At 44.0% G+C, this 23,247-nt stretch overlaps 1 protein-coding gene across 3 annotated transcripts; it reads left to right on the top strand.

The window, feature by feature from the left end:
- Positions 1 to 1,997: 1,997 nt before the first annotated feature.
- ETNPPL (ethanolamine-phosphate phospho-lyase) lies at positions 1,998 to 22,705 on the top strand. Of its 3 annotated transcripts, none has more exons than XM_084855838.1 (14): positions 1,998 to 2,110; positions 3,431 to 3,461; positions 5,337 to 5,455; positions 5,853 to 6,012; positions 8,840 to 8,914; positions 9,589 to 9,682; positions 11,312 to 11,428; positions 13,613 to 13,695; positions 15,197 to 15,422; positions 16,064 to 16,218; positions 17,659 to 17,748; positions 18,522 to 18,652; positions 19,494 to 19,561; positions 21,621 to 22,705. In XM_084855838.1, exons 3-14 carry the CDS (start codon positions 5,401 to 5,403, stop codon positions 21,753 to 21,755), a joined length of 1,389 nt encoding a protein of 462 aa, XP_084711964.1. In that variant the 5' UTR covers positions 1,998 to 2,110; positions 3,431 to 3,461; positions 5,337 to 5,400; the 3' UTR covers positions 21,756 to 22,705. The 3 variants fall into 3 exon arrangements, with proteins under 3 accessions (XP_084711964.1, XP_084711963.1, XP_084711962.1); XM_084855837.1 differs by having other exon boundaries at positions 3,431 to 3,494; XM_084855836.1 differs by lacking the exon at positions 3,431 to 3,461.
- The last annotated feature ends 542 nt before the right edge of the window (positions 22,706 to 23,247 follow it).

Here is a 23,247-nt window from a genome sequence, read left to right as displayed (position 1 = left end):
GCGTGCTAATAACCAGTTATCTCAGGCAAATTATTGTACACATTGCAATGAGTAGATATTCTAAATGAAAACACTTCCTTGCCACTTCTGGGACCGTTCTGACTCAAATCATCTCCCTTTTCCCACTGTCAGCCTCTTGCTGATGTCCCTTGCCTGTTTTTAAGGCAAGCATTCCTGTGGCTGCTTGTTGCCAACAGGTGGCAGGCACTGACCAGAAGCAAGCGGGCTGTCCTGAAGCGCCCTGAACAATCCACTCCTTGCCTTTTTTTCACAATAAAGCCTTGACACAATGCCCGGGCTTTGTTGCTCCTTGTTTACATTTCGTTGAAAACCAAGGTTGGTAACTAGGTCGCCACATGTGAGCCCCGAGGTGCACCGCCCGCATCATAATGAAGCCCTCACATCCGTTCTCCTGAAGGTCTGAGTGGGGAAACAAAGTTACAGGCAGCAAAAACAAGCTTAGGAGCAGAAATTCAAACTGCCATGCCTTTAAACAGCATTGTTTATTGTCTGGTTGGTTTTAAACCAGATGGGATTGTTTATTCTTTTCATATCTAAGCAAGAAATTGAAGTGAGGTCGGACATGTGTGAATCAGCAAAATTGCTTCCCTCCTCCCTGAGCACATTCATATGCCTGAGTCCCACTTTCCATGAAATGGATAGTATGGGGGTACCACTTTCATGACCCCCACAAGGCAGCAGGGGAAGAGGTGATGGCAGATGACGTTCACAGGTCATGGGCCTGTGTGCATTTTAAACATTGACCAAATGTTGAATTGGATGAACTGGGTGAGACTGAAATCTTCTGGTACATCTCTGTGTGGTTTGCAGTAGATCTGCAAGGCTTTCTGACTTTAACCAGAGCAAAGGGATAAAACAGCAGCAGCAGCAGCAACAAACCACTGCTATGGCTAGCCTTGTGCTAATTGCTTGCCTCCCGGCCTCAGTGTTCCTCACCTGTAAAATAGGCTGGGTGCCCACCTATCAAGGATGCTGTAGCAGTGGGTTTCCAGCATCAGCGGGGACTAGATGTCTTTTGAGGTCCCTTCCAACTCAATCATTCTATTAAAGACACTTCAGAAGGCCTAGGATGGTTAGAAATAAAATTCGCTACCTCAAGATGTAGTGATGGCCACCAACTTGGCTGGCTTTAAAAGGGGGTTAGACAAAGTCATGGCTATCAATGGCTACTAGGCTTGAGGGCTATGCGCTACCTCCAGTACTAAAAGTGGTATGCCTATGGACACTAGTTGCTGGGGAACATGGGCGGGAGGGTGCTGTTGCACTCCTGTCCTGCTTGTGGTTTCCTGGTCAACATCTGGTTGGCCACTGTGTGCACAGAACGCTGGACTAGATGGACCCTTGGTCTGATCCTGCATGGCTCTTCTGATGTTCTTAAATAGGTGTGCGCCATGACTACGCAGGCACAAATCAAAAACAGACCCAGTCCAGAATAAAAGATCCAGTGAAAGTGGATGGAATGTAATCCACTGACAATCGCATCTAAAGAGGGGCGGTCGCTTTCTGTAGTGGTCTTGCCTCTCCCGGGCTCTGTTCGGCACGATGGTGTTCAATCGGCATCTGAACTCCAGCTCGGCAGCTTCACCTTTTCCCCTTGAATCCAGCAACGTTCAAAGCTTGTAGCACCATGAAGCCTTCGCAACAGGCGCGTTGCTGCATCTTTGCTGTTTTTCCTGCAACAGACGAACACGGCGACGCGGAAGTTTGCTGCGGAATGTCACCGGTAACGCACGCAGGGGTAGTCATTCCGGATTAATGCACCCGGAGCGGAACAACCGCAGGAGCTCCGCGCGCACGCGCGCGGCGCCAGGCGGGAAGGAGAAGGCCATCCTGGGCACGAACGGCGCTGCGCCGGCTGGCGCGGGGGGCGGGGGGCGGCCCGGGAGAGCCGGGGCGGGCTGCCGGGAGGCGGCCGGCGGGCGGGCTGGGCGCGCCAGCGGCACGCAATAAAAGGGGGGTGTTTTCCCGGGGCTGGTGCAGAGTGCGAGCCGAGGGGCTGCGGAGACGGGCAGAGAAGGCGCCCAAGAGCCGGCAGGATGGAGCTGTACACCAAGGCAGAGACCCTGGCGCTGCGGAAGAAGCACATCGGGTGAGCCGGGAAGAAGCGCCGGGCGAGGCGAGGCATCTGGGCAGGCGTAGCGGAGGGGAGCGGGGAGTGGTCGCGGCCGTCCAAGCCCCTCCTGCCCCCCAGAGACGTCTCCTCCGATTTCCACCCCACCTACACCGAGTGCGGTTGTCCGTCTTCCCCTACGGAAAGTCAGTTTCCAAGGGATCCCCTTCCAAACTGAGCCGGTGCTTGCCCAATACCAGAAAGTCATGCAGCTCTCTGCAGAGGATTAGGGGGTTGCAGAAGGGAGCGGGTGCGCGGGCACCTCGGGTAAAATGCAACATAAGTAGACCCATTGAAATGAATGGGACTTCAGTCATGGCTACTTTATGTAGGACTCATGTGTGTTTTTTTACCCCTTGAGGGTGGGGCCCCGATCCATCTTTCATAGATCAGGCTGAGCTAAACGGAGAACCAAACACCGGGCTTCCTCTCTCCTTCCTTCCACCTCCTACTCTCTATTACAGGGATCTAGCTCTGGTCAACGTACTTCCCCGGAGCTGTAGGTTTCCACAAACCAAAGACTGATGTCGTGTGGTGGTGGTCTAAATTAAGGGATAACCAAGTCCCCAGAGAAGAGTTGGTACATTTTTTGTCCCATCACTCTAAAAAGATATCTTCAAAATTGCCTTTTTAAAATCCAAATGTCCTTGTACTTGGATGGGAGACCACCCGGCCTCCTGTACTGAGCAGGGGGTTGGACTCCATGGTCTTGTAGGCCCCTTCCAACCCTATGATTCTGTGATTTAACTACATGTTATGAGACTGAAATGTCCCATGTTCTTCATAATTAAAAAGCCCCGAATTTTACATTTTAAAACAAAACTTGGGACATGATCCAAACCAAAGTGATTTTAAATCCTATTAATTTCAGTGGGAAAGTGAAGCATATTCTTACATCTCCCTCTCTCTCTCTCTCTCTCTCTCTCTCTGAAAGCCATACAATGCGCAGCCTGGGTTTATCTGAGGTTCTTCTGACTTCTGCAGGCGTTATGGTGCAATTCTGTGCATTTTAGCTCTGAAGTAAGCCCCAGTGAATACTTATTCCCACTTAAATTTGCATAGGACTGGAGTCGTTCGAAGCCCTTAACTTAGATTGGATCATACCCTTACCTTATCTTGTTTTATTTAAACACCCCTTCTTAAATTTTTATTTTTATTAGCACTTTCTAAAGAGTCTTATTTTTATTTAAGAAAATAAACCTTTCTTAAAAAAAAAAATTGAAAAATCAAGATTGCTTAGAAACAATAATCCCTTCCCCAAAGCACTTACAATTGTCCTTCTCCCTTTTCATCATGCAGTTGGTTGAAGTCCTACTAAAGTATGATGATGGTGAGTCACTTCTCTGGGATGTGATTCTCCAGGGTAAGACACATGTTTGAATATAAAGAGCCATCTGGCTGACCCCAAATCCCCCCCATTTGCCTGTTTGCGCAGGATTTCTGTGACCTTACCTAACCCCTGCATAAATAGACAGATTAACAGCTAGGAAGGTGGATCAGTGTTTGACCTTCCAGACAGAACTTTGACAAGTGTAGTAAATGCACAGATATGCATGTACTGTGAGTGGCCTTAGGTAAGCTAATGTTAGACTCCAGCAGTGTCAGCATGTCAGATATCTACTGTACTCACAATCCTTGCATAACCAATGCAAACTGGGTGTTATGTAAAACCAAGCCTGCATTTCTGCCCTCCAAAGTTGAGAAAAATTCCGTACAAACTCTGAGAGTTGTAGTCTCTCCTGGGTTATTTCAGCCTTAATGTAACGAGCTATTTTGGCACACATATTTCAGCATAATGCTGGAAACCAGCTAAACACCCAAGAGTGATCAGGCCTTTAGTAAAGTGATTAGGGTTTGCTTCTTCAATAGTTCAGTAACAAAACTTGGGAATTTATCCAGTCTGTGTTGCATTCTTCTCCTCTCTCTCTCTCTTATGCACACAATTAGGTGCCTGTGAGTCGCTCCACCCCCCACACACACTGTTAGCCGCCCCCAGCCCAAGACATGTTGCTGTCTGAACAGAAAAGAGTGATACTTGAGGGCCAAAACATTACTTTAAATGCATGTCTAACAGCGATGTCTTTTGCATTTTTACTCTAGAGATCATGAACCTAGCCTGGGGTGTAGAGGGACTTTTAAGATTTGGATTGGGGTTCCTGTGCCTACTTTAGAGTAAAAAGAAAAAGGAAAGGTAGCTGCAAAGTAATGTCCATTTTGGCCCTGAACCTTTCTTCAGTACTGCTGATGAGTCAGCAGGCTAGCACAGAGGGTGCAGGACAGGCTGTGTAGCAACACCTCATTGCTGCCCCCACCCCACCCAGCATCTGCCGCCTTTCTCTGCCCCCACCCTTCCATTAGCAGTCCTGCTGTGCAGAGAGCTCTCTTATGAATGCAACTATGTGCACTCAGTGGTGGACGTAGGGGAGGGGCTGGATTGGGCCCTTTTGGTGTAGTGTGTTCAATGCTATATTATTACAAAACTTTTCTTGCTTAACACTTTCCAGTCTTTGCTGGTTGGATTGTTCAGAGGTGAGGGAACAGAACTCTGCACATGCCCCCAGAAATTCTATTCTTGCTTAATAAGGACTAAGTCCCTGACATTAGGTGGGGAATGTTCTAGAGTTGAGCAATGAGTTGGATTAAGATCTTGGCCTAGGTACAGAATGGAAGAGAGACCCACTTTTCTCTAGGAAATTTCCTGCATTTCAAACTAGAATGCCAAAGGGTAGCCATCTAGAGTAGAACTTGATGACTTATCACTCAGTGACTTGTAGCCAAAGATGTGAATTGTCTCATCTGAATTGTATAGTTTGACATTATGCCAGGTGACCTAGAACACTTCTGATACCCTCCAGAAGTATTGGACTACAGTTTCCATCATCCCCATCCAGCATGGCATGGGCACCAGATTGGGGGAGGCTGATCTAGAAAGTCAAGTGTTTTGACCTGTGGTGGCTCTTCCACATATGCAAGTCCTCAGTTGATGTTGCGGCCACTGAACGATGCTCAGCCCTATTTACATTTGGGGAGATGTAAATGATGGGTTTTGTCTCTGGTGGACCCTCACCTTGACAATGCTTGAGGAGAATAATGTGTACATTGACTCTTGCTGGGCAATAATGTGTGTTTGTACGTTCATAGGTAATGGCCTGAGGACAGCTATTCAATAGACCTGAACTAAAACAATATGATTTCATATTTTCAGGCCGTCATGCAAGGTTTTCTTTACTAAGGACCCCATTAAGATTGTGAGGGCTCATGGGCAGTATATGTTTGATGAGAATGGAGAAAAATACTTGGACTGCATTAACAATGTAGCACACGGTAAGAACTTCTAGCTTAATATGTAATGGCAAACTTTTTTAAACCTCCCATTTATTATAGGGGGGGGTGACTTCGGGAGGTCGGGGGGCTATTTTTGCCACCATGAGCTGCACTCTGCGAGGTGCCTGCAAAAGTCCTCAGGGCACCGACAGCACAAAAATGGCTGATTTTCCACCTAACATCTGGCAAACTGCTATGGGATGCTACAACGGCAACATTTAAAGCAGCGGTGGTATCAGGGGGGGTTGTGGGGACTACACTGGGGGGATGCAGTAGGAGCCGCATGTGGTAAAAGTGGTGCCCACTCCTGCTTTAGGGGTTGTATTTGTGGTGTATTTTCAGATTCTCTCTGCTGGATCCGTCGACTAATGGCTTTCCTTTTCTTGGTCCCCTTCAGTTGGACACAGCCATCCGGATGTGATCAAGGCTGCAGTGAAGCAGATGGAGTTGCTCAACACCAATTCTCGATTCCTGCATGACAGTCTCGTCCAGTATGCCAAGCGCCTCACAGCTACCCTGCCGGACCAGCTGTCTGTGTGCTACTTTGTGAACTCTGGGTGTGTCTGAAGGACTTTTCGTTACCGTTATCTTTTGGAAGCTTAGGGCGCAATCCTATCGAGAGAGACAGTCGCCTCCGACTTCCTCTGAACTCGGAGGCGACTGCCTATCCAATGCAGGGCAGCTGAAGCACAGAGGAGAGGAATCGTTCCGTGCTCCGGCTGCCCTGCAGTTTTCCTTAGATGCCTGATTTCGGACATCTTAAGTGCAGCTTTGGGGAGGGGGCGGGAACAGGGCTGGTGTCAGGTTTCCCTTTTGTCCCTGCTGAACTCCAATAGCAAAATCAAAACACAGACAAGAGGCTTCTGTCCACGACTCTTTAATCCTTTTACTTCAATGGTTCATACAGATGCTAATTGTCAGTAACTCACAGTCTACAAAGGAAAAGCCTTCAGGGAGTTCAAAGGGTAACCAGGAAGACTGGAAGTTGCCTACCGCTTGAGAAAAGGCGGGCACACTTCCCTAACTTAAGGGGTGGGGGGATCTCCCTCTGTCTCGTGAGATATCTATGTGTAGCTGTTCCCGCCAGGCCAATCGGGCAGATCGCCTCAGCTCCGCCCCTGCCATCTCTCTCTCTCTTGGCCCTGCATCTGCAACTGGCGTCCAAGAATACAGGCTCTCCAAGCCCCACCTCTCCTTGTTTGCTATCTCTCACAGGGGTGTGTGAAGAGAGGCCCTCTCTGTCCAGCTGGACTGTTGAAACCTGAGGAGTCTGTCTCTCCCTGTCTGGAAGAGTCTGGGAAAGTTTCTCCACGTTTTGCGGTTCCTCTTCGGACTCTGAGCTACTCTGCCAATACCTATGCTCAGAGGCACCCCGACATCTGGAGACAGCATAGAAAGCTGTCTAGAACAACTTCCTTTGTCTCCTTCCCTCCCTGTTCCCGAGAATGCCCCCTTTTTGCCCTGTCTGTGCTTTGTGTTATGAGCATGGACAGGCATGGAGGGGCAGCCACCACAGTTCTCTCCACCCTGGCTACGATGGGGAGGGGGCCGGGAGCACGGTTTCCCGGCTGCAAGCCCATAGTACTGTCTACAAGCTTGGAGCTGGGAAAGTGAAACATCCTATCTCCCCCAGACACTGTCTAGGGGACATAGGATTGCTCACTTATTCATTCATTCATTTCTATACTGCCCAATAGCTGAAGCTCTCTGGGCAGTTCACAAAAATTAAAACCACAAAGTGTAGCATATAACAATATAAAATATGAAAGCTTAACACCACAATATAACAGTACAATCAGAAAAAAACCTAGCAGAAATGCAGAGATTGAAAATACAGATTTAAAACACCAGAGCTAAAAGACTAGGAAGCTAAAATACTGGGAGAATAAAAAGATCTTTACCTGGCGCCAGAAGGAGTACAATGTAGGCTCCAGGCGAACCTCTCCAGGGAGCTCATTCCATGGCTGGGGTGCTACAGCAGAAAAGGCCCTCTTCCTGGTTGCCACCCACCTTGCTTCCTTTGGCAGGGGCTCACGGAGAAGGACCCCTGAAGATAATCTTAGGGTCCGGGCAGGCACATATGGGAGGAGGCGAGCCAACTCTTGTTTTAACAAAAACTAGGACTTCCTAAGGTTGTGTACAACTAGATATTTAATTTGTAGATGGCCCAATAGCCAAACCTCTTGGGGCTCTTCACAAAAATTAGGTGGATTTTCATGTCAAAGAAAATTATATGGAAAAAATGGCAGAATATTTATTACCTTTATATCCTGTCTCTTCTCCAAGGAGATCAAGTCAGTGTACATGACCCCCTCCCTAGTTTTATCCTCACAGTAACTCTGTGAGGTAGATTAGGCTGAGAGAGGATGCTTGGCTCAAGGTCATTCCATGAAAGCTTCATGGCTGAGTGAGGGTGAACCTGGGTCTCCCCAACATTAGTCTGCCACGTTAACCACTAGACTACACTGGCTCATGTTACTGTTTGCATTCCACTTATCATTCCCTTACCGCTGGAAATTCCATCTAAGTGCCTTCTGATTTCTGCACTTTTAGCAGATAATTGTCCTGTTCCTCCAAATGAAATCTGTGCCAGAGTAGATTTCTGCACGTGAATGAGCTGTGCTAGATTCAGAAACAGCAGAATACATCTGCATACATGGTCCCAAGGGTTATCCTATGCACTACTCAATATGGAAGCGACAACATTGCGTAGTGGGGAACTGTGAGCCTGTGTGTGTATGCAGACCTCTGCTATCCCTGTATCTCTGAATCAGGCTAATGGATACGGTCCACCAGCTTCAGTGTATCCATGGAGCTCTGTGCCCACAGGGACTCCTCCATTTGTTTCTATTAGCAAGGCATGTTTCCTATGTGTGATTAGGCCATATCAATTCAAGAAACAAAATTGGAAGCCCTGCCCATATAGTGGGGGCATCAGCTCATGCCCACAACCCACATTTATCTTCCCACATTTTTCACACCAACCATCTTGGCTGGAAGTGCATCAAAAGCTGAGGTACCGACAATTTGATATTTTGTGCCTAACTACAGATTTTATGGTATTCAGAACATGAATGTGTGTGCAGAACATATTCAGATTTCAATGTGATAGCTATTTCTGTAGGTGCAAGTGGTGAGTCGCTCCACATACTTGTAGAAATACTTGAGATTTACACTCTGGTTCAGCTTTTCACTCTGAATCAGATAGCAACCTCATCTGCCTGACTGATAGCTATGGTATTAATAGTTTCTAGCGATTAGTTTTAGACATATGTCTGCTCTGTTTTCTGATAAAATTTTTGTTTGTTTTTGGCTTAAAAGGCCAGTTTATTATGTCTCCTGCTACAATAACTGATTTCATTGCCTTCTAATATTCTCTTGCAGGTCTGAAGCAAATGATCTTGCTTTGCGCTTGGCTTGGCAGTACAGTGGCCACCAAGATGTGATTACCCTTGACCAGTAAGTTTGCGGAACATATGGATGAGATCAGCTCCTTGCAATACAGGACAAATGGATAATGTGCTATTATAGCGACTTTTGATTCTGTACTGAGGCTCTCTGAGCCCCATACACGGGGGTCCTAATGCATGCATGGAGCTCCCCTGATTGTACCGAGTTCCTCCTTCACTTCAGCTGGGGTAATTGATCTGTCCCCACATTCCTCTCTGCACTGAAATGAATCGACTACCTTTACATGTAGTTGAGGTGCATTCAGATCTGCACACACAGATCTTTATCAGGGGTGAGGAACCTCTGGCCCTCCAGATGTTGTTGGATTGCAACTCCTATTCCTAATAAATGGCCATGCTGCTGGGGCTAATGGGAATTGGAGTTCAACAATGTTTGGAGGTCCCAACCCTGTCACTGTGATAATATGTTTCTATATTAACTCCACCAAGGTCTCTTCCCTTTAATTTTAATATTGAAACATCTATTTGACTTCGTCATTTATGTGAAATATGGAGGGAGGGGTTGCATTGAATAATTGTTGGTCATGGAGGGAAAAAAACACAGTCCACTTTCTGCTAGTTATAGAACAGCATTGCATTGATAGTTTAATAATGATACCACATCCACCAAATTGGGGTTAAATTGATCTGTCTTTCAGTCACTTTATTCATCTCTCATTTTAGTGCTTATCATGGCCATGTTACCTCCTTGATTGACATCAGTCCATATAAATTTAACCAGCTGGGGAAAGAGGGCAAAAAAGAATTTGTACATGTGGTAAGTACTTATTATTTTGGATTTTTATTTAGCATTTTGACCTAAATAAATGCCTTTAGGCTGCAATCCCATACACCTGAGATGGGCAATGTGTAGTCCTCCAGATGTTTTGGCCTACAACCTCCATTATCCCTCACCATTGGCTTTGCTGGCTAGGGCTGATGACAGTTGTAGGCCAAAATGTCTGGAGGATGTTGCCCACCCCTGCTATACACATTTACCTGGGAGTAAGCACCATTGAGTACAGTAGGACCTACTTCTGAATAGTCATGCATAGGAGTGTGCTGCTAGAGTATTTCTACTTGCATTGTTGTCCAGATGAAATCAAGGTGGCCCACGTTGAAGCAGAAATGTAGATGCAAAGCTTGAAAACCATTTGTGCCACGCTTTTCAGCCAGTGCACTGTTTCGAGTGACAGCTATTGATCTGGGCCTCTTCCAAGTTGGGCCAAATGCCTCCCAGTCATGATTTCCAGGCCAGCCCGGAATGGTTCTGCTATGCTAAACAGAATTGACATCCTACAGTAAATGTCCAAAGGGTGTATTTGCAAAATTCTTCTGAAGGACTGTTTTCCCTTCCTAGTTAAAAAAAAGAGGAAAATTCTTTGTGTGCTGATGTATTCTGTTTCGGTGAAAAACTGCTTTTTAACTAGCATATTTCTCTCATTTAATTGCATAAAGTGGCTATAGGAGCTGCTGTGCTAAAAAGCCAACAGATCCATGGTGTGGACCTGGGGCTTGAGCACTGGGCTACTGGCAAGATGAGTTGCGCACGGATATAAGGTTTTTTTGTTCTGGAATGTACGAAATGCACGCAGAGCAATCGTGCTTATATAACGTATGGCTTGTGTGTATTTTAAAAGCGATAGTTGCCCTTGATGCCGTTGGAAAGGCCTATACCTTTCCAAATGGTGGAATAAGCATGCATTTTTTATATATATCACGGTATCTGTATCTGAGGAGGATAAAGCATCTCTTAAGAAGTGGCCTTTAATCTAGTCATGAAGAATTCATGAGAGTAGATCTGTCAGTGGCTAACTAGGTCAGTGGGCAACTAGGATGGTCAAAAATAGAATAGCCATACCATGGTAGGAGGCAGGATGCTTCTGATTTCTAGATGGTGGGGGGCATACAGCAGAGGATTGCTTGGCCACTGTGTCTTGCTGGTGAGCTTTCCAAAAGCATCTAATTAGGCATCACTGAGGACAGATCTTGGACTCGAGAGGATCTTGGTTCTTTGTCTTTCATGCCTTTTGTGCCACTTCTCAAAAACCCCAGGGATACATTATAGCCTGCTGACTTATGAAGAAATATAAAGAGTGGGTTGGATCCAGACTTAGTTATGCTTAAAGGAGACCCATTGAAATCAATGGGTCTCCTCTAAGCATGACTAAGTCTGGATCTAATCCAATAAATACTGGAAATATAGGCCCTCTCCTGGTCTCAGATGCATAGTTTATTATTAACATGTTGTAAAAAGTTTTTAAAAGACAGCCAGTATGTTTGTAAATGAACCAGCCCATTGGCACACACCATATGGGTTTTTAAATATAATTGAGGGTGATAGGCACAGACAGCACAATTAAAAAATAATTTCAGAGGTTTTAAATGCTCTTGTCTTACTTTTTAGGCTCCTTCTCCAGATATCTACAGAGGAAAGTACAGAGAGGACCATCCAGATCCAGCAAGTGCTTATGCTGATGATGTGACAATGATAATTGAAGAGGCTCAGAAGAATGGCCGCAAGGTATGCAAACAGACGAGAGAGATGTGAAAGTTTGTTTAGATCCCCCCACCCCATGCTTCTGCTGATTAGGTGAACTCGACTGTCTTAGACAATTGAAATTTCTTTCATTTTTATCAGACTCCTGGATTTTAAGGTGTTTCCTTTCCCCCTGCCCTGCTTAATTCACATTCTTATCTCTCATAAGCACTAATGCAAATAATATGTAAGGAGGATCCAAGTAAAGAAGAAAAAGGAATAATTTTATAATAAATTCTAAATGATAAGCTATTGCAAAGAGAAAAGAAGTCACACATTTTATGGGTAAGAGGGGATATGAGTTATGAAGTGCAAAACAGATCCCCCTCGTTTTAGACCAGATTTTAAAAGGACAAACAAGAAAGCAATTACAATAATCAAGGCTGATAAAATAAGAGAATTAACCAGGGTCTTCAATCTTTGCACATAATGACGATGCTAGTAATAACTGGATTTATTGGAGGCTGCCAATAAATACTATAAATACAGGTAAAACAGCCAAACAAGTGAAGGGTAAAAACATAGCATCCCAACAGCAGTATGTACATTTATACATTTCTATATTATTACATTTGCTGATTTAAAAAAAATACAACTCCCATGGATATTCATGACTTCAGAAGTGGCACCGAGATTTTTCTCCTATTTCCACCACCACCACCTTAAAGTCCAAAGGAGTCTACCACCTGTCTTTAATTCCTTATTGAGATTTTTTTTTAAAGAAACTAACGGATAGTTTCTATTTTCTCCCCCTTTTTTCTGTTTTCTCCCCCCTCTCGCATATCTTCATAGGTTTTGGTGCCGTAGACCTGGGCCAGGACAAGTTGGTAAAGTTTCACAGACTATTGGGGAACCTTCTACTGCCTGCCTGTAGTGTACCCTCTTCGAATATAGCGTACGCTTCTTTACACGTTACCGCTTGACCTTCTTTCCAGGAAGACTGCACCGCCCGGTTCGCGTGGATCCTACTGTTGCTCAGGGAGGGAGTGTGGGAGGCAGTCAGTTAAATAGCAGATTTGGGCTGACCCTCCAGGCAGACTTGGGGGAGAGCAAAGGCATAATGCTGAGCGAAAAATGTAAGCTGCTTCTTCCAGTCTTATCTGATCTGCTGATCTTGATTCCAAATAATATTATTTTTTGTTTTCATTCCTAGCAACTGGAATGACTTCAGCTTTAGACTGACTCTCTCTCTCTCTCTCTCTCATTTTTTTTTTTTTGTCCAGTGCCTCATCTTGATGTACTCTCTACATAAGTTGTTTCCTGAAGCAGGGTTGCCCAAAGTATATCTCTGCACACCTTTAAAGTTCAGGCCTGTTGTTTGTTGCCGCTTCTTAACCACAGAAACATGGAATCAGCCATTGCAGAACACCATGTAGAGGGAAGCTGATATAACAGGGATGCAAAACCTCAGACCCTCCAGGGGTTCCAATGCAGCCCTTCCCTTTCCCCTGGCCCCACCGCTTTCCCCCAGCCACTGATGGTTGGTAGTTTCCCAGATTTAGTGCAGCTCCCCTTGCCCCATTCTAAAAGGATGAAATGGCTCTCCTGAGGCTTTATTACTGGCAGTATGAGCTTTAAGCTAAGATATGCTGATGATTTTGTATTTTGGCCTCGCCCCCTTTGCCTTTGGACCTGCCCCACCACTGGAATGCAGCCCCTGAGAGCTTCTCCACTATGGAATCCAGCCCTCAGGCTGAAAGACGTTCTGCACTTCTGTTATATAAGGACTATAAAATACATTACCCATATACCAATTGCTTAATTGGTAATCAGAATAACTCACCAGAGCAATGAACATTATTGTCCATCAGACAACTCAGAAGTAAATTCTCATTGGTATTCTGTAAGTGTACTCTGGCTAAAGTTGATATCTAAATATATATGTGCACTTGGAAGGCCACATCCAACACTTTTGATACTTGAGGCCAATAATTGGCTTTAGTATCAGGAAGTATTAAACTGGGTGTTTGACCTGGCACTGAAAAATTGGGCACCCCTGGTATTTTGTTGTTGTTGTTGCCCAGAGCTTTTGAAAATGCCACGTAGCTGCCCATGCCATTTGATCATTTGGCTTGCCTGTTTTTATAGGATTCATGCCTTTAACTGCTGGCTCACTTGCAAAAGAGTAGGCAAAATAATGCTCTATCGATAACATCTTCTCTTGCTTAGATTGCTGCCTTTATTGCTGAGTCCATGCAGAGTTGCGGAGGCCAAGTAATTCCACCTGCAGGCTATTTCCAGAAAGTGGCAGAGTATGTATAGTGCTTGGAACGGGTTACTCATAGCAGGTTACTTAATAGAGTAAGGTGCAGAATTAGTTAATGAAGCACAGGAATTGTCTAAAGGTAGTGGTCCATTCGGCGTATTTGGGAATAGCTGTTCGTAGCTTTAATCTTCGTTCCTTCAAACGGTAAATGGCTATGATGACTTTTTAAATCTTTTGTAAATAAATAATATAAGAAACTATGCTGGATTAGACCAAAGGCCTATCTAGTCCAGCATTCTGTTCCCACAGCGGCCAACCCACTGCCTATGGAAAACCTACAAGTAGGACATGAGTGCAGTAGCACCCTCCCACTCATGTTCCCCAGCAACTGGTATACAGAGGCCAACTACCTCTCATACTGGAGGTAATATATAGCCATCATTGATAGCCTTCTCCAGGAATTTATCTAATAGCCTTCTAAAGCCATCCAAGTTGGTGTTCATCCCTACACTTTGTGGTAGCAAATTCCATAGTTCGACTGTGCACTGTGTGAAGAAGTACTTCCTTTTAAAGCAAAACAAAAAAGAGCAGCCTTTCACAAGCAATGTTGGCAAGCAATTGAGTCCAATTTCATGGAGGGATGGATCTCTCTATCTGTGAGTTATCTGAAGAGGTCTAAATATGCAACGGATGGCATGGCTTCTTATTGCACTGTAGGTCTGAGCTGATGTACACATTCAGGAAAATCACATAGTACCGCCTCCCTAATACTATACCGCTTGAGAATGTAGAGGGGGGCATTCCATGTTTGAATGTTTCCCGTTTTAAAAAAAATCCTGTGCGTAACAAAGTAGCAGTCTGTGAAGAAGGTCAGATTATAACCTTTCTCCCTGACATATTAGCGTTCTATAAGCAGAAAATGTTTTAGATGGGGAACATTCAAACTGGGATTCCCATCTGTATTCTGGAATACATTTCGATAAGGGCATAATTTTTCTGAACATTTTGTTTGTTTAAAAATAAATTAGTCACCTTTCCATACTTAAAGTGATGAATAACAATGATTAAATCAATGAAATTAGTTATAATGCAATCAGCAATAGCACTTTTAAAATAACCGTTTGATTACTGAACGTCAGGGGTGGGCAAGTTGTGGCCCTCCAGATCTTTTGGCCTACAACTCCTATCAGCTCTAGCCATCATAGCCAATGGTGAGAGATGAGAGTTTTAGCCCAAAACATCTGGAGGGCCACATATAGCCCATCCCTGCTGAACTAGCCCTGTGTGCTTTATGTGCTGAATCCCATCCAATGTCTCAAGTCCATATAGATCCTTCTGTGACCTGATAGAGCAAACTCAGGTCAGCTGAATCTTCATGCTACAGAGCATAAATTTAAACTCTCTGCTGTAAAAAGCCCTTGTGGGACCATGTTTGAAGTCTTCATGTTTTTTGAGTGGGGGGGGTTGTACTTAAGTGAGGCATGATCCAACTCTTTGGGGTCCTGTAAGCTAGTGAGGTATCTAGACTGTTCCTTTTTTATTTTCAGATCTGTCCACAAAGCAGGTGGCGTTTTCATAGCGGATGAAGTCCAGGTTGGTTTTGGTCGAGTTGGGAAGTATTTCTGGGGATTCCAGCTACAAGGTGAAGACTTTGTGCCTGACATTGTCACTATGGGAAAGCCAATTGGCAATGGCCATCCAATGTCTTGTGTAGTTACAACAAGAGAGATTGCTGAAGCCTTTGGTGCCTCTGGATTGGAGTACTTCAATACTGTGAGTGTCTCTTCTAATATTACGATCTAGTGATTAGCCTAGGCAGGAATAGTTCGCACATGCCTGCTGATGCAACTCCTTGACTTGCATGCATGACCGCATCATCACAGATTGCCACAGAGAGGACTTTCATATCACCTAGTAGCAACTCAATGTTTTTCAATGGAGCCGGTTCACATTTGGCCAGATTGGATAACTGGCCCTGATCTAACCCATATGCAGGGTGGGAACTGAAAGCACCTCTTCGCTTTCCATCCACTGGCACATGCCTTGCACACCTGCACGCAATCTGGGGCTATGTACGTTTGATTTAATGCACATAAATGTACATTATGCTCCCATGGGGACATTTGGGGACATTGGAGGTAAGGCAAGCACACCAGGTGGGCAGGTGTGCTCTCGCTCCCCATTATGCATACGGTGAGTGGTATCATCCATTCCAGTGTGGTTTGTTTATGTGCTGAGCGATCAAGTGATGTACATACAGGTGTAAATCAAACAGAGGACTATATGAAAAGTAAGACACATGGCCACCCTAATCAAATACTAAGCCCTGTCTTGTTCACAACAGTCACAAAACCTTCAGGGTAAACATATTATTGAATCCACAGTTCTGTTTTTCCCCCCTTTCTTGCTCTCAGTTTGGTGGCAATCCAGTATCTTGTGCAATTGGCCTGGCTGTTTTGGATATAATAGAAAATGAAGCTCTCCAAGGGAATGCCACACATGTTGGAAACTACCTCACTGAACTACTGAATGAACAAAAGGAAAAACATCCACTGGTGGGAGATGTCAGGTAGGCCTAACACTAAACAAGTTTTTAGATAAGGGCCTGATCCAGAATATTGCATAGGAAGATCCGTGCACACATCAGAGTTCTGGTAACTAACTTCTAGGATTGACTAATGCATTATACGTGGGGGTGCTTTTGAAAAATGTTAGGAAATTGAAGTTAGTTCACAATACAGCTGCCAGTCAGTGGGAACATATCTTGAAAAAACCTTATTGGGTTCCAGTGCATTTCAAGTCACAATTCAAAGTGCTGGCACTTATTGTTAAAGCCCTATATGGCTTAGGAACCAGATACCTGAAGGAGCACCTGCTCCCATACCAACACACCAGTGTATAGAGGTCATCTTCGGAGGCTCTCTTCCAAGGTTTCCTGCTATCTGAGGTAACATGGGTGTTGACCTAAGGGGGTCTTCTCAGTATTCATGGAATTCCCTCTCCAGGCAGGTCTGCCTCATGCCAACATTGTTGTTGTTTCTGCACCAGACAAAGTTGTTTTTATTCTCCAGGCTCTGCAATATGTGGCAATTTATTATAATTTCAATTTTTATATTTTATCTTTCTTTTCTGTAAACCAGGTTGCACTATTACATGGACAGCATTTTCAGTGTAACTGACATTTGGGGGGGGGGGGGCAAGCTAGGAATATTAATAAAGGCCTTAACCCTCACCTAAATAAACAAACACACGATAACCTTATTAAGAAACCAAAGCTGGTAGGTGCAGAAAAAACCCTTTCCCGTAACTTAGGCCTAGTTTGCACTGAGGTTCTATACCTGTGTCAAGGATAATTCCATCATGTGTGTCTTGACACAGGTATAGAAGCTCATCCACAAAGAAATATTCCTACATATAGGCTGTCTTCCAGCGTCATTATCTTCACATGAGAAATAGTGGGACTGCATGTGTTGGACTCACCCCTGCCATGAGCTCATGAGAGAGCCTTCTTCTCATCTTTGGTTGGCTTCCCTTTTGCATACGTGCCCCCAATGCATGGATGGCAAGGGGGAAAACCCAGCAGGGGACTCGGGGGCATGGCCAATGCACATGGCCCTCTTCTCTCTCAGTGCAGTGTTAGCCATGTGGAGATAAGTACACCTAAATGGGGCTGTTGAAAACTACACTATGGGGGAGAACTCTGTGCTACAATTTATTTCTCCTGATAACTAGTTTTCTGCCAGGATGAGGGCTTTTGTTGTTGTTTGTTTGGAAGAGCATTCTATCATCTGAGGCCCCACCTGCAGTCTGAAGTGACCACCTCAGTGACAACTAGTCCTTAGCATTGTGAAATAGCCAGTGGTTTGAATAGGCTATGTGTGAAATGTACTTCTGCATGCATTTTGCTTATTTTACATACATCCTGGGGTGGTGTGCCATTTGTACAACAGGGAGGCTTGAGTGCTGGACTGCTGGTCTCATCAGGATTTCTCTCTTCTTTGTATTTTAGGGGCGTCGGCTTGTTTGTTGGAGTGGATCTGGTGAAGGATCGACAAAAAAGGACACCTGCCACTGCTGAGGCCCAGCATATCATCTACAAGTAAATATCTTGATTGGCTGAAGTTAGATATTCCCTTTGCTGGCTTTACAAGACTTCCTTATCTGTACAGACTTGGGTATATCAAAGCAGAAAGAACTCAAGTTCGTGGTCAAGCAGGGACTGAGTCATTTAGGGTTTCCCTTTGGCTTCCCTATCTAATTACCTTTGTCCAGGAGTTGTTGACCCAGAACCAATTCTACCATTAGGCAGAGTGAGATGCCTGCCTCAGGCAGATGATTTCAGGTGCCATGAAAGGGCAGCAAATTGTTATTTAATTTATTCTTGCATTTTTACACCTAATGAGAGATGTTTGTGGGAGGTTTTTCCTAAGATGGCCAGCCTTGGATACTAGGCACCTTGACTTGGGGTGGGGGACTCCATTTGCTATTCTACCTCAGGCAGCAAATTGTCTTTATCTGGCCCTAACTATAGAAGCATTGCAACCTTCATGAGATGCCTATGGAGGCCGCAGAAATTCTCCACCCATCTTCCCTTGAGGACCACATTCCCTTGTGGACCAGTTGGGAGTAGTCCTAATTTAGATCATTTTTCTGAGATAGATAAACATTGCTATATTATCCTAAGTCATAATATATCAGCCCAATAAAATGTTGAGCATTCAGCGAAAAGAAATTACCAGTCCTCTCAGAACTGAGATCCTTAGTTCATCCAAACTGAAGATATAGCTTTAAAGCAATAGGTTGTAATTGTACATCTCTCTCGGGATCTTAGTGCTTGCATTCAAAAGTAAAGGTGTGTTTCCTTTTAACCAGGCTGAAGGAACGGAGGATTCTTCTGAGTGCAGATGGGCCATATAGAAACATCTTGAAATTTAAACCACCCATGTGCTTCAGTATGGAAGATGCAAAGTTTGTAGCTGATCAAATTGATGAGCTCCTCACAGGTAAGCATTCTTGCTGGACTGTAGGCTGCACTTACTAGCTGATTTACAAAGCTGGTCTCTAAGTTTGTCCTGCATCAAGTAAGGCAGAAGGTTGGAATATTTTCAGAGAACTGGGTGAGGAGTGGGGCAAGATTAAGTGGATGTAGCCTTACTCAGTATCTTGACACATTTAAAGATATAGGCCCCATCTCTCCAGGGATGACCTGACCACACTATATGACAGTAAACAAAATTAGAATGGGTGGCTATCACTAGTATGGCCAGCTTGTGAGCTTTCCAAGTACGTAACCTAGGAGTTGGGAATGTTTAGCCTGTAGAAGAAACTTTTAAGAGGAGGTATGAAGACCTGTCACATAGAGCATATTTGTTTTCTGCTGCTCCAGAGGGTAGGACCTGAACCAATGGGTTCCAAGTACAAGAAAAGTTTTTTTGACTGAATATTAGGAAGGACTTCCTGATGGTAAAAACTGTGTAAAAGTAGAACTGACTGCCTCAGAAGGTGGTGAATTCTCCATTGCTAGAGATGTTTTAGCAGAGGCTGGGTGGCCATCATTTGGGATGCTGTAGTAGTTAATTCCCTGTATTGGATGACCTCTGGTCAGTGGAGGCTGGTGGCTCCGATGTCAGTGGGCTTCCGCATCTTGGATAGCTCCTTTAGAGTTCTGACTGGTTCTGGCTGAATCTCGGAGCAGATTCACTGACTCGCTGACATCAGAGCCACCAGCCCCCACTGCCTCTGATGTTCTTTCCAACTCTATGATTCTAAACCATGTGATCTTTTCTTTACACTTCAAGAACTTATACCTAATGAAGGAAAACATTTTCCCCTCTCTTGCCTTAGACTTAGAAGAAGCAACTGTAATTAGAACTAGAAATGGACTGCCTAAAAGCATACAGTGTAAAAGAAAGGTAAGTTTAGAAAATTTGGAAAAAAACACATGTCCATGAAGTCACACTGCTTTAATCAGAGTAATCCAGTGTACAGATTAAGCTACAATGACTCCATCAAACTCAAAAAGATAGGACCTTCGGATCTTTGCCCTGTATTTAATGAGTTGCAACTGTCTGTACTCCCTTTCTTGAACATCATTGTAAAAACCATGGAAAGTGTTTTGGGAATATTATGGCAGTAATAAATGGGAATAAAACATAAAGCCAGAGATGACACTGGACTTCCAAGAGGTGATGAAGGTGCTAACTTATAATATATTGGACCAGGGTGGGTGATATACAAGCCGCATGCAGCCCCGCTACCTGCACCACAGCCCCCCCCCCCATTTTTTAACAAAGAAAATGGCCTTGTCAGCTCTACAGAGCCTAAATGGGCCAAATGTAGTTTCATTTTTTTCGTGGATGCTGCACAGCACTGCACAGAGTGCAGCCCACAGAAGGTCTGGGCAGCAAAAATGGCCCCCAGGCACTCACTTCCCCAAAAGTTGCCCGTCCCTCCACTAGACCATTAGCCCTTCTTGGCATAATGTGAAAAATTAAATGCAAGAAACAACCCTGGCTAGTAAATGTTAGTAAGAATTCCAGTGGTAACACTGAAATGTTATGGGTGAGCTGTCCGAAGGAGTCCTGCTTTCTTAAACAGCTCCGCCCATATTTCCTTGCTAAACCTTATGCTTGGAATGCCTTTGCAGTGCCGCATCTCTCGCTCTTCTTTCAAATTCCCCTTCAAAATTCACCTATCCCACAAAAGCTTTGGCAGAACCTCAGTCCTGACATATAAACCGCATGTAACTGCATTTGCTCACATCATTCCCTTGTTATCCTTGCTTTTTGCATATTTCCTCACTCTCTGCTGATTTCTTACACTTGCCTCTCATCCCTCTCTTTCCCTGCTGTCTCACATCCTGCTTCTTCTGATTTCTAAACTTAGCTGGTAAGCATCTGTGTTTTGCAGCTGTTACTTCATAAGACACCATGTACTCGGATAATAATGATAACTGAGAGGTGGGAATGGACAGATTGTTCTTTTTCTAGGTGTCACTTTTTCATGTGTTCATTCATACGTCTGTTCCATCCCATTTCTCTATTAATCTGTGAATTAATCTCCTTTGTTCAGTTTTGGGTGGGCTGGTAAAAAAATTTTTGTTCCACATAGCTTTTAAAATGTATTAGTTCAACACTGTTGTTGTTTTTGATTCTCTCCTGCTTTTAATTCTGCTGTGGGCAGTGCTTTTACATGTTTTGGGATATTTTTTAAATTGTTCAAAATTGTTTTACGTTTTAATTGTAAGTTGCCTTGTGCCGAAAGGCAACTCATAAATTTATAAATAAAGTTTTTAAAATCTGCACAAAAATGTGTATTTAAATAGACCTTTCTAAACATTTTTTCTCTCAAAACATACATTTTAAAATGTATTTTATATGCTTTTTTAAAGCCAAGAACTGCATTGCAAAATTTGGAAAAGTGCAAAATCTGAAGGGTAACTTCTGGTCCACACATTAGTCTGGGACAGGGGTAGACAACATGGTGTCTGCAGGCACCAACGTGACCCCAAGCACCTTCCTTGGTGCCCACTGAGATACCCTATTCTTCCCAATTTTTATTTAAAAATATGTTTATATTTTCTTACTGACAGCTGGGATTGCTTCAAAGTGAAGTGGGAGCCTCTAGCTGCTGCCATCTTAACTTCCCATGATGCCTCTGGGCAGGTTACTTATCCTTTGTGACTAGCTATGCCCACCCATGGCAGCCACTTTATGGTTATGCCCAGGACAGTGTCTCAAATTTCCAAATGTGCCCATGGGCCCAAAACATTGCCTACTCCTGGTCCAGGAGGTGCATAACTGGCCATTTCAGATCAGAATGTTCAATGAGCAAATTCCTCAAGCTTCCCTACCTAGAAGCCACAGTGCTGTAAACCAGGAATGAGAGGTGGCCCTGACACTTTCTGGTATGCCAAATATACGCCAATATCAATTTTTTGCTTATTCAGTTAAATTGTTCATTTTATTTTAGGTGCCTACTGATGGGAACACCCAGCTGGAATGTATCAGTGAAAGCATCAGCCATATCAACGGCAGCGCCTGCAGACAAGAAAATGGGTTTTGTGCTGAAGGTCGTACCGTGCCTTGCAAAAGGATCAGGACATGAAGCACGAAAGAGGGACAGCAATATATGGCTGGATGTTTTTGAAGATGAAGGGATATGTGCTATAGTTGGTTATAATATTGGCTGGTTATCATATATGATGGAAATAATATACATTTACCTACATTTGAAGCATCATGCTTTTAAGCCGTAGTATAAAACTTGCATCGCCTCTTTCGTTTGAGATGTCTAACACAGATTTTGACTGATTGGTCTTCCTCTGTTTGAAATTTCAATGTTCAGTATTGAAATATTAATAATTTCCCATGTTCTAATGGCTGATTTATTGCACTGTGCAGCATTCTGGTGAGGCAATTCATGCCAGTCCTGAAATAAAATATTGTACAATTAAATATTTATCTTGTAGACCTCACATGCAACCCAACAGAGGAGGACACATGAAGCAATCAGGGGCGAGTGTTTAAAAAACCTGAAATCCCACCAGTCAGGTTTTTAGGCTGCAATTCTACACACACTTACCTGGAAGTAAGTCCTTTTGAACTCAGCAGGGCTTACTTCTGAGTACAGAAGTACAGGGGGGTTGCACTGTTAGCAGGAACAGGGAAATAAATCAAATCCCCACTCCTTTCTGACTTCTAAAAAGGGATTTCAGCTTTTTTTGTTCACTGGGATACACACAACACCTTATTTACACATGTGATTTTCTCCTCTAGCTAGAGATTTGTTCACAGGATCAACCTTATTTTATATTCACTGGTGAAGATTTGTATTATAGATTGTATAATATGACTGAAGTTTATTAACTGTTGTCTGACTGAGAACCTTAAAGTACTGCTATATTTAGATCATGTGCCTTCTAGTTCTGTATGTTTGTCAGTTGTTTCTTTAACGTTATTAGCATTCTTTATGAACTCTGATAGAATACTAGGGAGATTTCCATGTACTAGGAGGCCTTGTTTCTTCCAAAGAATAAAACAATTTTAACCCCTGAGACTGAGTTGTCAAATGAATAATTTACCATCACTTTATAATAATTAATTGGTAAGGTTACATTCTTTTTTGAATTGGTCTTTACCCACATGCACGTTATCACGTTAATTTATAGCTAAGCCTAGTTTGAGATAAGTAATGAGGGTATCACTTTCTTGGAGAAGATGAGTAATAGTCCAGGGGTCACTCCTGAAAGCACATATTGCTGGGCATCAGCATATTGTGTTGGTGAGCACTCAAGCAAATATTTCCCAAAGATGTTCAGTTCTGTATAGCACTTAAAAAGGAGGTTTGATTATTGACAAATGGGACATGCAACAAAATGTTGCAGTGTAGAGTTTTCCTGTTCAGTTTGCCAGCCAGCCATGTTCTTTTGTAGGATACTCCATTCCATTTCCCCACCCTGTTATTTTTGTCCCCACACTCCAACGCCACGACAGTCAGCATTTCATGTCCACTGAGCATGCTCAGACCTCATTCTGTTTGTTTTAGGGGTTATTCTCCTCTTGGAGAGCAATCCTATGTCCCCTGGATAGTGTCTGGG

Source organism: Heloderma suspectum, chromosome 5 (genome assembly GCF_057233095.1).
Source record: "Heloderma suspectum isolate Gila_16-S chromosome 5, 16-S_ref, whole genome shotgun sequence".
Classification (NCBI taxonomy): domain Eukaryota; kingdom Metazoa; phylum Chordata; class Lepidosauria; order Squamata; family Helodermatidae; genus Heloderma; species Heloderma suspectum.
The sequence above is the reverse complement of the archived record's forward strand: the minus strand, read 5'-3'. Positions and strand labels throughout refer to the sequence as shown.

Bases quoted from the DNA above. Each gene is read 5' to 3' on its own strand.
- ETNPPL (XM_084855836.1), top strand. From the start codon at position 2,058: ATGGAGCTGTACACCAAGGCAGAGACCCTGGCGCTGCGGAAGAAGCAC. The intron at 6,013-8,839 runs GTGTGTCTGAAG...ATTCTCTTGCAG, and splicing joins TGCTACTTTGTGAACTCTGG to GTCTGAAGCAAATGATCTTG. The intron at 8,915-9,588 runs GTAAGTTTGCGG...CTCTCATTTTAG, and splicing joins GATGTGATTACCCTTGACCA to TGCTTATCATGGCCATGTTA.